Raw genomic sequence first — 17,251 nt, 5'->3', positions numbered from 1 at the left:
AAAGAATAGATAAGATTAAGAATATGAGATATGCAATTTTATTATACATACATGTATATACATATGTATGTTGTTTATATATATATAATATATATATATATACATGTCATATATACTACATGTATATTTATACACACATGCCTTCACATAATCTGTGAACATGCTTGCACATAATTATTAATAAAACGAAATACAAGACACACATTGTATATATATATATATATATATATATATATGGCAAATTTTACAATGAAGAAAGTACACAAATGCAGTTTTCTAAAGTTTACCTATCTCTTTCTCTCTCACTCTCTCTCTCTCTCTCTCTCTCTCTCTCTCTCTCTTACTACAAGCTTTGGAATTCTGAGTTTAGGTAGGTGCAGGTATGGTTGTGTGACAAGACATTTTGCTTCCCAACTACATGGTTCTGGGTTCAGTCCCATTGCATGACATCTTGGGCAAGTATCTTCTACGATAGCCTCAGGCCAACCAAAGCCATATGAGTGGATTAAGGCGGCGAGCTGGCAGACTCGTTAGCACGCCGGGCGAAATGCGTAGCCGTATTTCGTCTGCCGTTACGTTCTAAGTTCAAATTCCGCCGAGGTCGACTTTACCTTTCATCCTTTCGGGGTCGATAAATTAAGTACCAGTTACGATCTGGGGTCGATGTAATCGACATAATCCATTTGTCCCCTCTTTGTTTAGCCCGTTGTGGGCAGTAGTGAAATACATATGAGTGGATTTGGTAGACGGAAACTGAAAGAAGCCCATTGTGTGTGGTTTTGTGTTTACATCCCTGTAATCTAGTAGTATATCTCTTGTGGGTATATAGCTTTACCGGGGTGGTCTACCTATTGCTATCCTGGTTGAATTTATTCTAATTTAGCTCTTTAGCATTTAACCCTTTAGTGTTCGCATTATTCTGCCAAAATTAATGCTTTTTCATCCACTTTGTTTTGAACTAATCATGCATCATCTTTTAGCTATGAGATTTTGATGAGGTAGCTGTTAATTTTTAAAACGATATTGTATGATTAGTGTGAGAGACCAGATCTGGTCAGTTTGAACATAGCACAGGCAGAATACTTTTGGCCGGATATGGCCGGTTTAAATGCTAAAGGGTTAAACTGGCCATACCCAGTCTGGATATTCTGCCTGTTTTACATTCAGAGTGGCCTGGTCTGGCCTCTCACATCTACTCAACAATGTCATTTTAAAAATAAACAATCACATCATCGAAATCCCAAAGCCACAAGATAATGCACGATTAATTCAAAACAATATGAATAAATAAACATTACATTTAACAGAGTAATCTGAATGGTTAAGACAGTGCTTTTCAACCTTTTTACTGGAGCGGAACCCCAAGAAAACATTTCACTGGCTTGAGGAACCCCTGTGCAATAATTTAATTGTCTTATGCACTTGCTAACCAACCACATGGTTCCGGGTTCAGTCCCACTGCGTGACATCTTGGGTAAGTGTCTCCTGCTATAGCCCCGGGCCGACCAAAGCCTTGTGAGTGGATTTGGTAGACGGAAACTGAAAGAAGCCTGTCGTATATATGTATATAAGTGTGTGTGTGTATGTGTTTGGCCCCTAGCATTGCTTGACAACCGATGCTGGTGTGGTTATGTCCCCATCACTTAGCGGTTCGGCAAAAGAGACCGATAGAATAAGTACTGGGCTTACAAAGAATAAGTCCCGGGGTCGATTTGCTCGACTAAAGGCGGTGCTCCAGCATGGCCGCAGTCAAATGACTGAAACAAGTAAAAGAGTATATCTGCACAGGAGAATTAAAAATTACTGTCGAATTTAGCATTTTTGTAAATTCTTGCGGAACCCCTGTACTGTACTGGCAGAACCCTGGTTGAAAACCACTGGGTTATGGGTTGAATGAGTGAAAGCTACTGGCTCTAAGCCAGTCGTGGCCTGAGTGGGTCTTTCTGAATGGCACATTTGTTGAAAATTTACCTTTAATCCTTGTCGTGTGGCCGGCCTGATGATGAACCAGTCACATCTTGTAAATGGTTGCCGATGCCTACTCTAAGTCTTATGGAACTAAACTGTTTCCATGTGTGTCATTTACAATTTCTGTTGATATAGTTTGATATTTCTACAGTACATCTCCATAACTGTCCTAATTCTGTTGTCATTCTTTGATTAACCAAATTACTTTACTAACAAGTTTTAATATTTATATAAGGAGAGTTTACGAAAAAAACAAAAGACGAAGACAGGTGGTGTACAAAACAAACAGATGTATTAGTATAACAGTTAGGAATAGTAAAAGTCTTTTACGTTTCGAGCCTACACTCTTCTACAGAAAGGGACACAGAAAAAATAAAGGAGAGAAAAAAAATGTGTGTAGTGGCTAACGATTTATCATGTGAGTGGATTTGGTAGATAGAAACTGAAAGAAGCCCATTGTGTGTGGTTTTGTGCTCGACAACAAGTGTTGGTGTGTTTACATCCCTGTAATTTAGTGGTCTGGCAAAAAAAAAGCCAGGCTTTAAAAGAGAAAAAAAACGATCTATCATGGCGACTAATATTTATATAGTCCATCATGTGTCATTCCTGCTACAGATTGATACATCAAAAGATTTCTAATTTTTCATATCCAATCACTCCCACTCCACTTCTTCAAACATGTTCTTGCAAGGCACAGGTTCAATACTACTTCATCCTGACATCAATACCTCTTCATCCTGACTTCAGTACTTCTTGGTCTTCAATATCTCTTAGTCCTGACTTCAACACCGCTTCAACCTGACTTCAACATTGCTTTGATCCTGACTTCAATACTGCTTCATCCAACACTCTACCGCTCTATGTCATGCTGGTGAGACCCATATTGGAGTACGGGATTCAAGCCTCTTCTCCTTATCTGCTCAAAGACATACATCATCTCGAAAGAGTCCAGAAGCTGGCTACCCGCATGGTTCTTGGTCTCAAGCATTTGTCTTATGAAGAAAGGCTGAAGACGCTTGACCTTTATTCTCTCGAAAAACGACGACGCCTTGATGATCTCATTCTCGCTCACAACATCATAAGCGGAAAGTGTAACCTCTCGAAAGAGCTGTTCTTCACTCCTGCTTCAGAGCGTTGGCTGCGGTGTCACTACGAAAGCTCTATCTGCGACGATTTCATCTCAATCGAAGGAGAGGGGCTTTCTCCATCCGGGTTGCGGATCCGTGGAATAAGCTGCCAGACGAGATGGTGAAGATGCTGACGACCGCTCGGTTCAAAGTCTCCCTTGACCAGAAATGGCCTGAACTCTTTGCATGAACACTCTCCTTGTACATAACTCCATGTCCCCCTACATGGCCTTGCTTTTTGAACTTAACACCGCTTCGACCTGACTTCAGTACCGCTTCATCTTGACTTCAACACTGCTTCAATCCTGACTTCAATACTGCTTTGTCCAACACCACTTCGACCTGACTTCAACACTGCTTCGTCCTGACTTCAGTACTGCTTCATCCTGACTTCAGTACCGCTTCATCTTGACTTCAATACCGCTTCGTCCTGACTTCAGTACCGCTTCATCCTGACTTCAGTACCGCTTCATCCTGACTTCAGTACCGCTTCATCTTGACTTCAGTACCGCTTCAACCTGACTTCTATTCCATTGCATTCTTACTTCAATGCTGTTGTTACAACACCACCCAGACCGACCACTGCCACTCACCCACCCACCCACCCACCACCTAAACCATCACCCTTGCACCATCGCCAACATAACCACCTGCATGGTCTTAATCACATCATTACTAACCATTAACATTTCCACCACCACCACCACCACCTCCTCCTCAATCATTGTTGATACCACCACTATCACCACCAAAAACCACAGCTACCATTATAAGCACCACCACCACCACCACCACCACCTCCACCATTCACAACAACTGCAACACTATCACCATCAATTAATTACTCTCACTGATTAAGACAGCTGTCTTTATAATCTCCCTTAATTGTTTTCCACAGCCTACTCTCCCCCTCACCCCCACCCTTCCATATCTCTTAATCTCTCCCACTATTATTCTATCCCTACTCATCCCACCACCCACCTTATTCCTCAACCACACACTACTCTATAATTGCTCTCTATTCAAGGGTCCTTCTTCCTCTCCTAGGTTATATACACACACACATCAATGACCCACTTTTCTGATGTATATGTGTATATGTATGTATATATATGTGTGTGTATGCATGTATATGTGTATGTATATGTGTGTATGTATATATATATATTTTTTTTATCTAGTTTCAGCTCACGAGCTGTGGCCATACTGGGGCACCGCCATTACATTATATATGTGTGTGTGTGTGTGTGTCTGTCTGTATGTGTGTGTATCAATGTGTATATATGATGCCACTATATTTTATATACACACACACTTATTTGCACATATACCCCTCTCTCTTTAATATATAAACATCCTTTTGTAGTGTGTGTGTGTGTATGTATGTGCCCCCCCCCCCCCCACACACACACAGACACACCACTGTCACAACTACTTTAACGCATATATAGCTTGCCCGCTTCTAATATTTTCATCTGTTTACAAGCATTGGTCTTCGCTGTTGAGCATACCTATAATAAAGCCATTCCAGTTGTGACTGTCCCATCTTTTTCTTCAGGAATACCTAAAAGGTGATAGAATCTAATGCAATTTTCAAGGGTATTTTAACTACTATTTCTAGCTGCTCTGATGAGGGAGGAATTCAGCCCAAAGTGGTTCGTCTCTTCTGTTCATAACAATACCATATACATAATTTTATTTGCACTTTACCTATGGGTAGGGCCAGGTTATGACCCATCATGGCCTTAACCCTTTACCAACCTGGCTGAAACCAGTTCTGGTTCTGTAGTACAAATGTCTTGTTATCAAAACTTTTGAATTAAAATCTTCCACCAGACCTTAGTCACAATTTATGTTCCTAACACTAGCTTAATGATAACTAAATTATAATTACTGAATTGTTTGTTATATTTAAAGTAATTGGAAGGAACAGAGCATCTCAAAATGAATATGGTAACAAAAGAGTTAAACACTTAAAAGATTTTGGTGCCCCCCCCATAAAAGATTATGTAATTCAATATATAAACAATAACAAACCATAAAATAAATTTTTATTTTACAAAATGAAACAAAACAAGGAAAATAAGGTTTATTTTTGTATACTTCCACTTGAAAAGTGTCCCCCTACATTTTGAATTGCAAAGTCTTTGGTCAGATCCTCAAAATTAGTCTTAGGTAACACATCTGCATCTATACTTAGTAGAGACAAAGGCATCCTGAATATTATTTTAGCAAGTTTAAAGTGATTTCTTTTGTGCCGTAGACCATTTACCATTTCTGTGGTGCCCCCTTCTTCCCTCGATGCCCTAAGCATGTGCTTATTTTGCTTAATGGTTAATCCAGCGCTAGTATAAACGTTTGGCTAAGTATTTTGCTTCAAGACAAGACATTCAACCCCCCACCACCACCACCACCACCAGTCACCGTTATTGGTGACTTTGGTGCAGCCAATGCAAGAACATGAAGATTAGCATATTGTGTTGTTGTTGTTTAGCTAGTCCCAGGTCATCTCAGATTAAGTAGTCCCGTGATCAAAGGCTTTCCGCCAGTGACCACTACCTCCTGTTTGTTTGTATATTGAAGACTACCCTCTTGTCCAATATATCCTTGTGATTTCAGGGATTTTTGTTAGTATTTTTAGTAGACTGTGTCTGCATCAATGTGCCCTCATTGGCTCATTTTCGGATCTTTTCGGTTTGACCGGCAGTTTTTTCTAGCGGTGTCATATGAAATTGTCACCCATAATTATGACCCTAGAATCGATCTATTGCATTTCAATCTGTTTTAGGGTTAGGGGAAGGGTATCTTTTTTCTTCACAAATGTAAATAAACCCAATCTGTTTCTTAAACGAGGGACATATTCATATGGCACAGAATGTTTTTTTTACCTCATTAGACGTCATTGATTGAAATTGCAGAAATTGAAGAAAAAAAAAACAACAAATATCTTACAAACCATAGAATTTTCTCAATAAAGCCAAGAGAAAAAGATGTTTTATAAACACGTTCTACCAGTATACGAAGTTTAAAATTTTCTAGTTAGCTAGAAATTATGTTAAAAACTGCCGTTCAAACCGAAAAGATCCTGATATTGTTTTGGCTGCTATTTCTACCAGATCAAGCGATTGTTTAAAGACTTTTCCTCATTAGCTCGTTTGCCCATGGTGCAAGTGATTCATTATGCTTGATGTTAAATGCTACTTTAATTAAAAGATCGTCTTTATTGTTTGCTTTTTTATTTAATTTAATTTTATTTTTTTTCTTCAAATTAAGAAAAGCGGCGCCCGTGATACTTTTTAGAAGGGCTTTGACTGATAAGGAAGTAAAGGGAAAACTAACCCTCAGATCAGAGGTCTTAGTCAGCGTTAGCTAAGTCTGCTTTACAAATTGAGTGGGGGGGGGGGGATTCCATTAAAGCAAGCAGGGTCTAAGTGATGGCGCTAAACTGGATGACAGATTCGCTCTCACAAACTCCCGACAATAAAGCTTGTGTGTGTCGTGATGGTCGTGGTCGTCGTGGTAACCACCGCTGTCGTACCTGGACTCGTCGTACCCTCCTCACCCACCCACCCGTCCCTTCGCCTTTACCGCTGCAGCCCTCCCCACCCACCCATGGCCTCCTCCACTTCTTGCGGTTGTTTATATGAAGTCAACATGACTAAACTTGGACAGGAAGTGATAATGGCGGTGGTTTGTGGGGCTTGGCGGGGATGGTAGTAGGGGGGTTTTTCTACTGGTATGGGTTGCTAAATAGCAATGTTATTTGGTCTGGTTGCCCACCCACCCCCGCCCTTTGACACACAAGTGCACACACAGAGACACACGCACACACCGTGTGTGTGTGTGTGTTTGTCCTTATAATTTCTGAAGACTGACTTGGAAAGGAAGACATAACACATAAACACACATTTATACACACGCATCGGTATGTGTATATATCATGTGTGTATAATATATACACACATATTATACACATATATTATACACATGGTCCTGGGTTCAGTCCCACTGCGTGGCACCTTGGGCAAGTGTCTTCTGCTATAGCCTCAGGCCAACCAAAGCCTTGTGAGTGGATTTAGTAGACGGAAACTGAAAGAAGCCCGTCGTATATATGTAAATATATATATGTGTGTGTGTGTGTGTATGTATGTTTGTGTCTGTGTTTGTCCCCCCAACATCGCTTGACAACCGATGCTGGTGTGTTTACGTCTCCGTAACTTAGCAGTTCGGCAAAAGCGACCGATAGAATAAGTACTAAGGCTTACAAAGAATAAGTCCTGGGGTGTCGATTTGCTCGACTAAAGGCGGTGTTCCAGCATGGCCACAGTCAAATGACTGAAACAAGTAAAATAGTATGTATAATATATATATATATATGTGTGTGTGTGTATGTATGTATCTATGTACATTGGATCTTGGAAGCATGAATACTTCGTAGAGCCAACAAGACCGACTGCTTTGATGTGGTCGCTCGTGGAGGTTGTTGCCAGCTCTTCTGCGAATCTGATGCTCATTGTCTTGAAACGAAAGAGGTAGGACACATTTGAGGTGGGCTCCTTTGATCATAGTAGTAGCTTGCACCTGTCGCTTGCAAAGTCTACATTTGATCCCCTTTCTCGCCATATTTCTGCTGGAATTACTTGGTCCGGATCTTTTCGGTTTGAACGGCAGTTTTTTTTTTCTAGCGGTGTCATATGAAATTGTCACCCATAATTATGACCCTAGTATCGATCTATTGCATTTCAATCTGTTTTAGGGTTACGGGTGGGGGGAAGGGTATCTTTTTTTTCTTCACAAATGTAAATAATCTGTTTCTTAAAAGAGAGACATATTCATACGGTACAGAATGTTTTTTTTACCTCAATACATGTCATTGGTTGGTTGAAATTGCAGAAATTGAAGAAAAAACAACAAATATCTTACAAACCATAGAATTTTCTCAAGAAAACCAAGAGAAAAAGATGTTTTATAAACACATTCTACCAGTATAAGAAGTTTAAAATTTTTTAGTTACTTAGAAATTATGTTAAAAAACTGCCGTTCGAACCGAAAATAAGATCCCTTGGTCTAATTAATTATGAAAATAACGAGGAATTTATTGGAATAACTTTTTCGTTATTAAGCTGGTTTTTGGAACGTAGATTAACATGAAATTTTGATGACAGATTATATTGAAAGAAATTTTGAAACGGGGCGTTTGTACCACGGAAACGGGTGATTTCAGACGAGTTGGTATCAAAATGGTTAATATTCTCGGCAGACAACAACTAACTCTCGTTTCGTGAAGTAGGATGGAAACTGGACGAGTTGTCAATAAAAAGATAGTGGTACCTACCAGGAATGTGATAGTGGCAGTAAAACTGTGGTGCCAGTAAAATGTCGATGTTTAACATTGACCCAAAGACATTGATTTTCTTGAGATGGGAGGTCTATTAAATAATCACCGTGACCGACCAGGCTATCAGATGTTGTTACACATAGCTGGTCACAATGCGCTTCGCATTGCTTTTTAGCTTTCAAATAACGCCACCCCGCTGGCTAAGCGAGCAGGCAGGCCAACAGAAGAAAGAGTGAGAGAAAGTTGTGGCGAAAGAGTACAGCAGGGATCGCCACCACCTCCTGCCGGAGCCTTGTGGAGCTTTAGGTGTTTTCGCTCAATAAACACTCACAATCGAAACCGCGATCCTACGACCGCGAATCCGCTGCCCTAACCACTGGGCCATTGCGCCTCCCTATTAAGTAATATTAATAGTAATATAACCGTTTCTACTATAGGCACTGAGCCTAAAATTTTGAAGGGACTGGTGGGGACACATACATTCAACATACACTATGAATAACGTATTTGGCGGTGCCCCAGCATGGCCACAGCTCAAGCTGAAACTAGAATCAATCAATCAATCAATATATACACACACATTGACACATGCATGTATAATGAACAATGCACGAGTGAGATCAGAAACATGTATACTCGCAAAACACATTCGTTGCACATGCATGGTTGTGTGGTGAGAATTTCGCTTTGAACCCGTGGTTTCGGGTTCAATGCCATCGCGTGGTACCTTGTGGAAAAGCCTTCTACGGTTTCGCGCCAGCCAAGGACTAGGAAGTGGATTTGGTGCGCCGAAATTGAAAGAAGTTTATCGCGTGTGTGTGTGAGAGAGAGAGAGAGGAAGTTCTTGGTCTTGACTTTCGCCAGATCGTTGTGAACGAGCGTCACCGTCCAACAAGCGGTGTCCGTTTCAAGGCTGACGACCTCTAATGAAAAAAATGTTACCTTAGCTGGAAAACAGGTGAGAGATAAAGCGAGATAGGAAGGGCATCCGGCCATAGAAGATCTGCCTCAGAAAAAAAAAATCTGATTCGTACAAACGTGGAAAAACGGACGTTAAAACGACGATGTTGGTTATGAGACTACGCATGCAAGCAGACACTATAAAGAATACAGGGTGTGTTAACACAGCCTCTTACAACGCATATTCGTATATACAGTTTCTCCGCTAAGCATTGACGTTCATAAATTGTATTTGCGTATAATACTCACACACAGATATATATATATAAAATATATACGTGCACACATTATCGGGATAGCAAAACAAGCCACAGATTCATGTGAATACAATCACAATGTATAGCATCTCGCACAAAATATGTACAATATATGCATACAACACACAGCATCACAATGACAAACCAAAGTATAAACAGACTCACATATACATAGTTTGTATGTTGTACACCCACAGATAAATACTTGGTTAAATGTACGCACACATACACAGCATTACACAAAAATACCACAAGAATATATATAAACACACACTCACATACATAGATCATCGTCATCATCATCGTCATCATATAGGCAATGCAGTTACAACAACAACAAAAAGGCCGGCGTGGATACATACATTAAGCTACCTAGAAGACTATATGGTAACACACACGTACACGTACACACTGGGTCGCAAACTTATAAACATACACGTACTCCATAGATAAATGGTTGTACACATACACACGCACACATTCACACAGCATCCAGACGACAAACCGCAAACCCCACAAATAAAACTGGAGACTAAAGAGGACAAGACACACACATATACACACACATATATATATATATATATATATATATATATATATATATATGAATGCTCACACTTACATATACACAAACGCACGCACATCACGTATATGCGTATGTATATATATATATGTGTATATATACCCTGCTGCCCCTCTAACCCTCGCTCTCCCAGTCAGTTCAGACACCCAAATTGCTATATGGCGCCATTCCTTCACCTAACAAATGTTTATCAGCTTTCACTAATTACTTCTATAGCTCTCCTCTCCCTCCTCCCTTTTCTATCTCTCTCTCTTTCTCTCTCTATTTCTTACTCACTCACTCCGTCCTTTCTATCTATCTTTTGTATCTCTCTCTCCTCATTACTCCCCTTCCACACTCTCTCTCTCTCTATTTGCTACTCACTCGCTCTTTCCTTCCTCTCTCTCTCTCTATTTGCTACTCACTCTCTCCGTTTTTTCTGTCACTCTACTCTCTCTCTTTTCTCTTTATATCTCCACTCGCTCTTTCCTTCCTCTCTCTCTATTTGCTACTCACTCTCTCGGTTTTTTCTGTCGCTCTACTCTCTCTCTTTTCTCTTTATATCTCCACTCGCTCTTTCCTTCCTCTCTCTCTCTCTCTCTCTATTTGCTACTCACTCTCTCGGTTTTTTCTGTCGCTCTACTCTCTCTCTCTTTTCTCTTTATATCTCCCACTCGCTCTTTCCTTCCTCTCTCTCTCTATTTGTTACTCACTTTCTGTGTCCCTTCCGTTTATCTCTCTCTACTACTTCTTCTCTCCTTCCTATCTATCTGTCTACTCCTTCCTTTCTCCGTTTATATCTCACTTACTCTCTCTATCTATTCACCTCCTTTTTTTATTGAACACTTTCTTTCTTTCTACTTCAACTCCTCCTCATCCTCTCCTTCATTTCTCTTTCATTTCTCTCTCTCTCAATAATTTACCCAACATTCTTACTATCCCGTCTTTATTTTAATTTTCTCTTTTTCTGGTCCCAGTTCCTAAGCTCTCTTCTTCCTTTCTATCCCTCTTATCTCTCCCTCCCTCCCTCTCTCTCTTTATTCACTCCCGTCTTGTTTTTAATTTAAATCTCCCCCCCCTTCTCCTTTATGTTGTCACTCCAGATTTGATGAGGAGGAGAGAGGGGCATGGAGAGGAAACACTTATTCTCTTCATCATACTTCGTCTTTCATAACTTTCCTCTCTTTCGATGTGCGTTTGTAATTGTGTGTAAGCATATTTATGAAGATATATATATATATATATATATATATATATGCGTTGTATGTTGTATGATGTGTGTGGATAGATACCAATGCACGTTAACTCTGGGCCCAGAAGTCTTTCTGTAACTTCTGCCGATTACTCTTTTACTCTTTTACTTGTTTCAGTCATTTGACTGTGGCCATGCTGGAGCACCGCCTTTAGTCGAGCAACTCGACCCCGGGACTTACTCTTTTTGTAAGCCCAGTACTTATTCTGTCGGTCTCTTTTTGCCGAACCGCCAAGTGACAGGGACGTAAACACACCGGTTGTCAAGCAAACACAGACACACAAACACACATACATACATACATATATATATATATATATATATATATATATACATATATACGACAGACTTCTTTCAGTTTCCGTCTACCAAATCCACTCACAAGGCATTGGTCGGCCCAGGGCTATAGCAGAAGACACTTGCCCAAGATGCCACGCAGTGGGACTGAACCCGGAACCATGTGGTTAGTTAGCAAGCTACTTACCACACAGCCACTCCTGTGAATAATAAAAAATATATATATTCACGTGTTTAAGTTCTGCTTTCCTGTTTGCATCGCCAAATCTCTCTCTCTCTCTCTCTCTCTCTCTCTCTGGATGGATGGATGGAAGTCGAACCTACATTGTAGGTTTGGTTTACCTAGACCTTTTACCACAGTTCCTCTTGTGCTCAACTGTTTGGTTGTATACGTTTGACACTGTTACTGCTTAACCCTACATCCGTCCTGAGAAAGCCAAACTTAGTCCAGTTGAGATAATCCCATCAGTCTAGTTGAGATAATCCCATCTTTTCCCAGCTATGGTGCATCCAGAACTACATTATTCAATTCCTTTAATCTTGTAAAACAGTAAAATGAGTTGAAGATTTAGTTGCTATTTCTAGTGAGCCTCCCCCACTTACCCTACTAGTGTGTGTGTGTGATTATTCCAGAAGTTCTTTGGGATCTTTTCAGTTTGAAGGCCAGATTTTCCTAGTTAACTAAACAATTTGAAACTTCGTATACTGGTAGAATGTGTCAAAAGAAAACATAATTGTAAACCAAAATGAAAACGGAATTGTAATTTCTAAGTTTAACGTTGTTTAATAATTCGAATTTTAACCAATGGCATTCTTTCTTTCTTTCGGCCTCATATTATTTGCTGCCTCTCACGATTTTTTGTTTGTTATTTTGTTTTGTTTTCATTGGGAATTAAAATCGGTCTTTTTTTAAATCACGAGCCGTGCGTCGCCACTGCCGTAAATTGATCCGACTTCATTCATAACGACACTAAACGAAAATAATTCCTCTTCTTTTGCACTCATTCTCTCTCTCTCTCTCTCTCTCCACACAGACACAAACACGCACATTAGTATGTGAATGCGCGATATATATATGTATAGGGCGGTGAGCTGGCAGAAACGTTAGCACGCCGGGCGACCTGCGTAGTCGTATTTCGTCTGTCGTTACGTTCCGAGTTCAAATTCCGCCGAGATCGACTTTGCCTTTCATCCTTTCGGGGTCGATAAATTAAGTACCAGTTACGCACTGGGGTCGATGTAATCGACTTAATCCCTTCGTCTGTCCTTGTTTGTCCCCTCTGTGTTTAGCCCCTTGTGGGTAGTAAAGAAATAGATATATATATATATATGTATAGTTGCTTGTCTAATTTATTATTACCTTATCCGTCTTTCTGTCTGTATCCCATCTAACTGCATCTCTCCTACATCTACATCTCTTTTTTTCTTCTTCTTATTGCAGAGTCCTTACCAGTCAGTAACTGCGGATTAAACACCGAACGGGTAAAAGTGACGACAGGTGAGTTGAATTTCGTCCCTTCTCTAGCCCCCAGCCCCCCACCACCTTCGTTTCCATCGCTTTTAATGTAATTTGCGTGGAGCGATGTAATAATGTTCGTGTTTTGGTAAGGGGTGGGGAATTGGATTGACGAAGCCTTAGCGACAGAGAAAAAACAAAAAAAAAAAGGGCAGAACCTGTCGCTCCTATTTGCATCTGCTAACTTACCTCATCATGCAGACCAGCTGGTTGGTGCAAAGCAGTGGCAGGAAATTATCTCTTGAAATCTTTTTCCCCTCCCCTATGTCCTCTGTGTGTGTGTGATTATTCCAGAAGTTCTTTGTTATCTTTGTCTCCTCCTCCCGTTCTGCAAGTTTCCTTATGTGACGGAAGGAGGAGCCTGCATGTGGTCGCTTGACCTATTAGAAATAGCAGCCAAAAGTTTTGCTAAAACTCTCACTCGAGACCATCTTTAAAGAAAAGAACATATTGGAATCTGTGCTCTGACACTAGTTAAGGGTGAAAACCTGCGGCCCGTGGGACTCTCTGAATGGCACACCCAACTGAAAAACTGTTTTAACCTTTGGCCCACTTGATGATGGACCACGGTGCTATGCGGCCCGCTTCTCGAAAAATATTGCCCATGTGTGTTTCTTGTTTGATCAACCCATTATTTTGTCGGACAGCCAAATTCTGATGAGTGACGGGTGACCCAGCTCGGGTGGACTTCGCTGTTTACAGCTAAGTAAACTACTGTTTATAGCCGTTATTGTTTGACCCCGGGTCAATCCTTCATTCAGTAGACAGACCCATGACAAATCCCTTATTTTAAACTGTATACAGGACAACTACGTTATTCAATGTGCCTTTCACTTATACTAAGCAGTAGTGTGCCTGTCCCTGCAGGGGGTGGATTTCAGATCTTGGGATGGAACCTTTAACTACATAATTGCAGAGTGAACTTCTTGATTGCACCAGCTGAACCAAATATGTTATCACATGACAACAGCTCATAGACCTTGTAGTTGTAATATAAATAGCTGCTCAACCGTGAAGTGTTTTTAGGGATTGAATCTGAGCCTCAGTGCTATTTACATCTAAATTATTAAGGATGTGTTGCCACCCTCCCTTGATAGTGTGCCATTCTGTTGCACGTGACTTTGCCAAGTACTTTGGTTGTTGTTACATTTTTTCATTCTATAATTTGTTGTATTGAAGTATGCTTAGTCCCACTGGATTATAAGGGCATTATAGAACCCACTGGCCTATGAGGGCGTTATGGGACCCTCTGTACTATGAGGGCATTATGGAACCCTCAGGACTATGAGGGCATCATGGTACCCTCTGGGCTATGAGGACATTGTGGACCCACTGCACTATGAGAGCATTATGGGACCCTCTGGACTATGAGGGCATTATGGAACCCTCTGGACTATGAGGGCATTATGGTACCCTCTGGGCTATGGGGACATTGTGGAACCCACTGCACTATGAGAGCATTATGGGACCCTCTGGACTATGAGGGCATTATGGTACCCTCTGGACTAAGAGGGCATTATGGTACCCTCTGGACTATGAGGACATTATGGTACCCTCTGGACTATGAGGGCATTATGGTACTCTCTGGGCTATGTGAGCATTATGGAACCCTCTGGACTATGAGGGCATTGTGGTACCCTCTGGACTAAGAGGGTATTATGGTACCCTCTGGACTATGAGGGCATTATGGGACCCTCTGGACTATGAGGGCATTATGGTACCCTCTGGACTATGAGGACATTATGGTACCCTCTGGACTATGAGGGCATTATGGAACCCTCTGGACTATGAGGGCATTGTGGTACCCTCTGGACTAAGAGGGTATTGTGGTACCCTCTGGACTAAGAGGGTATTATGGTACCCTCTGGACTATGAGGGCATTATGGAACCCTCTAGACTATGAGGGCATTATGGAACATTGCGTATAATATTTTTGGACATGTCACTCTAGTCATGCTTTCTTTCTTTTAGGCAGTTAGGATGTTTCCCAGTGTAGTAGGGCTTAAGCAGTGGTTCTCAGCCATTTTTTAGTTATGGTCCCCTTTAATTCCTATTTTATTCAGATGGACCCTCATATCCATTTGATTTTTTTTAAAAATCCTGTTCAATTTTTATAATTAAATATTGTTACGGATTGTATAAAAAAGAAGATTAAAATATTTTGTGTATTGTAGAAGTATAACAAATTTATTGCATATAAATTTTAACAATAAAATCTTATATGGACCCCCCCCCCCAGGTGCCATATATATGCAACACCATTGAGAACCACTGGCTTAATGCCCCTATCACAGCTTATCTGCATGACCCTTGTTGGCTGCCCCTTAATGGATCGACTCTGTTTGAGCTAACGAGGCCTTTCTTAATTTCATTAGGCTGCTACTTGTAATTATAATCATCTCTCCTGTAAATACAAGGGGTGAAATTTTAGGGGAAAGGACTGGTTGATTACATCGGCCTCAGTGCTCTCTGCTGGGGTAGGGGACAGGTCCTGCAAGGGCCATGTGCACTGACACTTTCCCCTCCCCTCAATATATATATAACGCCGTATCCATTCACCTCTTTCAAAACCCCCCTCCTCTCTCAAAACTTCCTTGTCTTGCAAGTTTCTTGGTGACCTTGCCAGTGTTGGTGTCACAACACAAGCAACTGTAAAGGGGTTGGCATTTGGAAAGCATCCAGCTGCAAAAAGATTGCGCCAAAACTGACCTTGTCTATGCTGGTGCCATGTAAAAAGCACTCAGTCTACTCTGCAGGGTGGTTGGTGTTAGGAAGGGCATCGAACTGTAAAAAAATCCTGTCAGAACAGACACAGAAGTTTGGTGCAGTTTTCTGGCTGGCTGGCTCCTGTCAAACCGTCCAACCCATGCCAGCGGGGAAGGTGGACATTAAATAATTATGATTATGCTCAATAACTGCACCAGCGCACTTCCTTCTGCATCTTCCAAACATGCCCTTCTGATGCATACACATTACAGCAGCTTTGAAAAGATACATATACTCTTTACTCTTTTACTTGTTTCAGTCATTTGACTGCGGCCATGCTGGAGCACCGCCTTTAGTCGAGCAAATCGACCCCGGGACTTATTCTTTGTAAGCCCAGTACTTATTCTATCGGTCTCTTTTGCCGAACCGCTAAGTGATGGGGACGTAAACACACCAGCATCGGTTGTCAAGCAATGCTAGGGGGACAAACACAGACACACAAACATATACACACACACTTATATATATATATACGACAGGCTTCTTTCAGTTTCCATCTACCAAATCCACTCACAAGGCATTGGTCGGCCCAGGGCTATAGCAGAAGACACTTGCCCAAGATGCCACGCAGTGGGACTGAACCCGGAACCATGTGGTTGGTTAGCAAGCTACTTACCACACAGCCACTGATCAACAGGTGATCAACAAATCCTTACAAATGCACTACAGGTGTAAAGATTTTTGATCTCGGCTGTTGTCATTGCAGTGGTTGTTTAGCCCTGGGTGGGTCAGTTGTGATCTTACAAGTCCTTTGATCAAACATTTTCTGGTCATGATACCTCCATTTTCTTCCCTCCCTCTCTCTCTCTCTCTCACGCTCTTTTAATCAGTGCTTCTCAGAGGTGAGTGCTAGTGCTCCATGGGTGATGGTGGGGAGAGGGTTTCATTATATGGAAATTGTGGAGGAAGGGTGCAACAGGAAGGCAGCAAACTGGCAGAACCACCGGTGCACCAGACAAAGGGCTTGGTATTTCACCTGTTGCTAAAATTCCGCCAACGTCAACTTTGCCTTTCATTCTTTTGGGAGTCAATAAATTAAGTACCAGTCAAACACTGGGGTTCGGTGTAATTGACTAGTGCCCTCCACACCAAATTTCAGGCCTTGTTCCTTTAGTAGAAAGGATTATTATTATTTTAAAACCAATGAACTGGCGGTATCATTAGCACACCAGGCAAAATGCTTAGTAGCATTTCGCCCACCTTGGTGT

The 17,251-nt window shown here is 41.2% G+C and overlaps 1 protein-coding gene across 1 annotated transcript in view; it reads left to right on the top strand.

The window, feature by feature from the left end:
* LOC115218995 (mothers against decapentaplegic homolog 6) overlaps positions 1-17,251 on the top strand; it is a 131,184-nt gene that overhangs the window by 80,006 nt on the left and 33,927 nt on the right. The window contains exon 2 of the mRNA XM_029789033.2: positions 13,203-13,259. Coding sequence (XP_029644893.1) covers positions 13,203-13,259 — 57 coding nt within the window. The remainder of the gene's footprint in view (positions 1-13,202; positions 13,260-17,251) is intronic.

The sequence above is a fragment of the Octopus sinensis genome, linkage group LG14, assembly GCF_006345805.1.
Source record: "Octopus sinensis linkage group LG14, ASM634580v1, whole genome shotgun sequence".
Classification (NCBI taxonomy): domain Eukaryota; kingdom Metazoa; phylum Mollusca; class Cephalopoda; order Octopoda; family Octopodidae; genus Octopus; species Octopus sinensis.
This window is presented reverse-complemented; position numbering and strand designations above follow the sequence as displayed.